A 2,500-nucleotide genomic window follows, 5' to 3' on the forward strand; every position below is an offset into this window, starting at 1 on the left:
CAAGTAAAGCTTTGCGCAAAAAAGACCTGAAGTGTGCATGTCTTCTTTTTGTACAGTAGCTTTAACAGAATCCTGCACCTTCTAAACAGATGAGTGGTGACCCATCACCACATCACAAGTTGAAGTATATGAAAGTTAAATCCTCAACATTGGAGTTCTCCATGACCTTGTTGAATCATTTTGAGTGTGAGAGCTGTAGCATGTGGGCAAACATAAAACAGAGTTTCTCATTTTCTGAAATGAACAGAAAATAATTAATGACTTCGCCTGATGAGTTTAGACCTAGGTAGAGCTCTGCATGTTGGTTTGGTATGACAGCGGCAACAATTAGCCTTGGAAAAGAAATGTAGATTTCAAGAGATAAAGCAAAATTAAAATGATGTCAGGAAATAAGAACGTCGCTGATTAATGAGTTTTTTTTCATGGACATGCTTTTTTGGTTTATGAAATATTACAAAATTATTTCATCATGAATAAATACCCTGCTAAAAAACTTCGAGGACAGTGGGATGCCTTTAACAAATATGCCCTTAGGAAATAACAGCAATTCATTAAGTATTTTAAATGGTGCACACCCCACCATGTGAATCCACTGGTAACCGTCTAAATCGCCATGTAAATTAAACCAATTATCTTTAATAGAGACAGTGTTATGCTTCGGTATTGTCTCTGAATCTGATATTTCTGGGCAGCATAAAGTTTGTATCGTGAAGTGAATAACAATGTTTCTGAGAGAGGGCAAAACGAGGCCTTTGTGCTGTGTTTACGCTGCAAGTTAAAAGTGACCTAATTCCGATTTTTTGCTCCAATCCAGTCTGCCTCATAGTAAAAAGTTGATAAATTCAGACCTGTTTCACAAGGGGTCATGAATCACATAGAGGTCATGAAGGAGTCATGTTCATCAGTGTGTATGTTTACTCTTCTGTTATGGGTGCACTGACCTGATAGGACCATAGGAGTGAGAGGACACTGGAGGATAATATAATTTGAATGCATAACATTGTTCTGTACCAGAACTGAAGGTGTTTAAAAGTACACCAATGTTGAGCTCTAATTCAAATCTCAAATAGTCAATTTCACATTCTCTAGATTATATTTGGTAACAGAGTACTCTTGAAATGAGGAATTAATATTGCTTTTTTACTGTGCACAGACAATGAACGATAGTTATAGTGCCTTTTAGTGGTATATTCATCAAGGACGAATCAATGGCAATTGTGCAAAAAAAGCATGGAGATCATAGTGAGAAATTCTGAAAAAAAATAAAAATAAAATAAAAAATAAACAAAATACTGATTCCCAAACCTGTAGGTGTTTGAGAGTGAAGACCACTGGCTCGGTCAGAAAGACACGACTGGACTCCTTGTTGATAGAGGCTGCGATGACGTGAGAGTTGACGGCTAGAGACCGCCCCTCCGAGCCTGAGCCCACCTCGATCTTCACGGACGCATTCTCCGTTGACAGGAAGGCTCCCAGATTCTTATACAGCACAAACACCACCTTCACTTGACCTACACACAAGGACACAAACATGACCGTCACCTGACCTGCACACAAGGACACAAACACGACCTTCATTTGACCTAAACACAAGGACACAAACACAACCGTCACTTGACCTGCACACAAGGGAAACATGAGCGAGGGAAGAGAGAGAGAGCGAGAGAGAGAGAGAGAGCGAGCTGAGAAAGGAGGAAAAAGAAAGAGAGAGATAGAGAGAGAGACAGAGAAAGAGAGAGGAAAAAGAGAAAGAGAGAGATAAATAGAACTGGAGAAAAAGAGACGGAGACAGAGACAGAGACAGAGAGAGAGAGACAGAGAGAGGATGTATGACAAACAAGAAATATATTGGAAAAAGAGAGTGTATGGGAGCAAAACGGAAATGAGAGAGAGAAGGGGAAAGGGAGAAAGCGAGAGATAAAGCGAGAGTGACAAGAGAGAGTTGGTGGGGGTTAGAAAGATGGTAAAGAGCATTTCATTTTGACCGGTGGAAATGAGAGGAGATTTAATGTGGGGGCCAATGGAACATCCATCCCTGAAGCAGCGCGGCGCGGAAGGGAGAGGAGAGAAGAGGCGAGGAAAGGAGAGGCGAGGCACGGAGAGGAGAGAAACCGAGCGGTACGGCACGGCGGCCCGCCTGAGTGAGCGAGGGAGGGAGCGAGGGAGGGAGCGCGCTTATTATTCCAGATGAATATTTCATGTGCGTTTGTTTCAATCATTCTAATCTCGCAGCCGCCGGCAAGCCACCGAGCCCAGCCAAGAGAGAAGCAAAGAGGATGAGGGGAGAGGATGAGGGGATGAGAAAGGAGAGGAGGACAGGAGATGAGAGGAGAAGAGGAGCAGAGGAGAAGGGAGCAGAGTAGAGGAGTGAAGAGAAGAGCAGTGTCAACTAGAATGGCATAACAGCGAGGAATTTGAAGAAGGGGGACTTAAGGCAAGGGGGGAGAAGGAGAGGGAAGAAGGAGAGGGTGAGAGCAGTCAGGAGTAAAAACTGTCGAAG

At 43.0% G+C, this 2,500-nt stretch overlaps 1 protein-coding gene across 1 annotated transcript in view; it reads right to left on the bottom strand.

Moving 5' to 3' along the window:
• adgrl1a (adhesion G protein-coupled receptor L1a) overlaps window positions 1-2,500 on the bottom strand; it is a 192,964-nt gene that overhangs the window by 46,670 nt on the left and 143,794 nt on the right. Inside the window, exon 15 of the mRNA XM_063193185.1 lies at window positions 1,306-1,511. Coding sequence (XP_063049255.1) covers window positions 1,306-1,511 — 206 coding nt within the window. The remainder of the gene's footprint in view (window positions 1-1,305; window positions 1,512-2,500) is intronic.

This window comes from Engraulis encrasicolus, chromosome 2 (genome assembly GCF_034702125.1).
Source record: "Engraulis encrasicolus isolate BLACKSEA-1 chromosome 2, IST_EnEncr_1.0, whole genome shotgun sequence".
Lineage (NCBI taxonomy): Eukaryota > Metazoa > Chordata > Actinopteri > Clupeiformes > Engraulidae > Engraulis > Engraulis encrasicolus.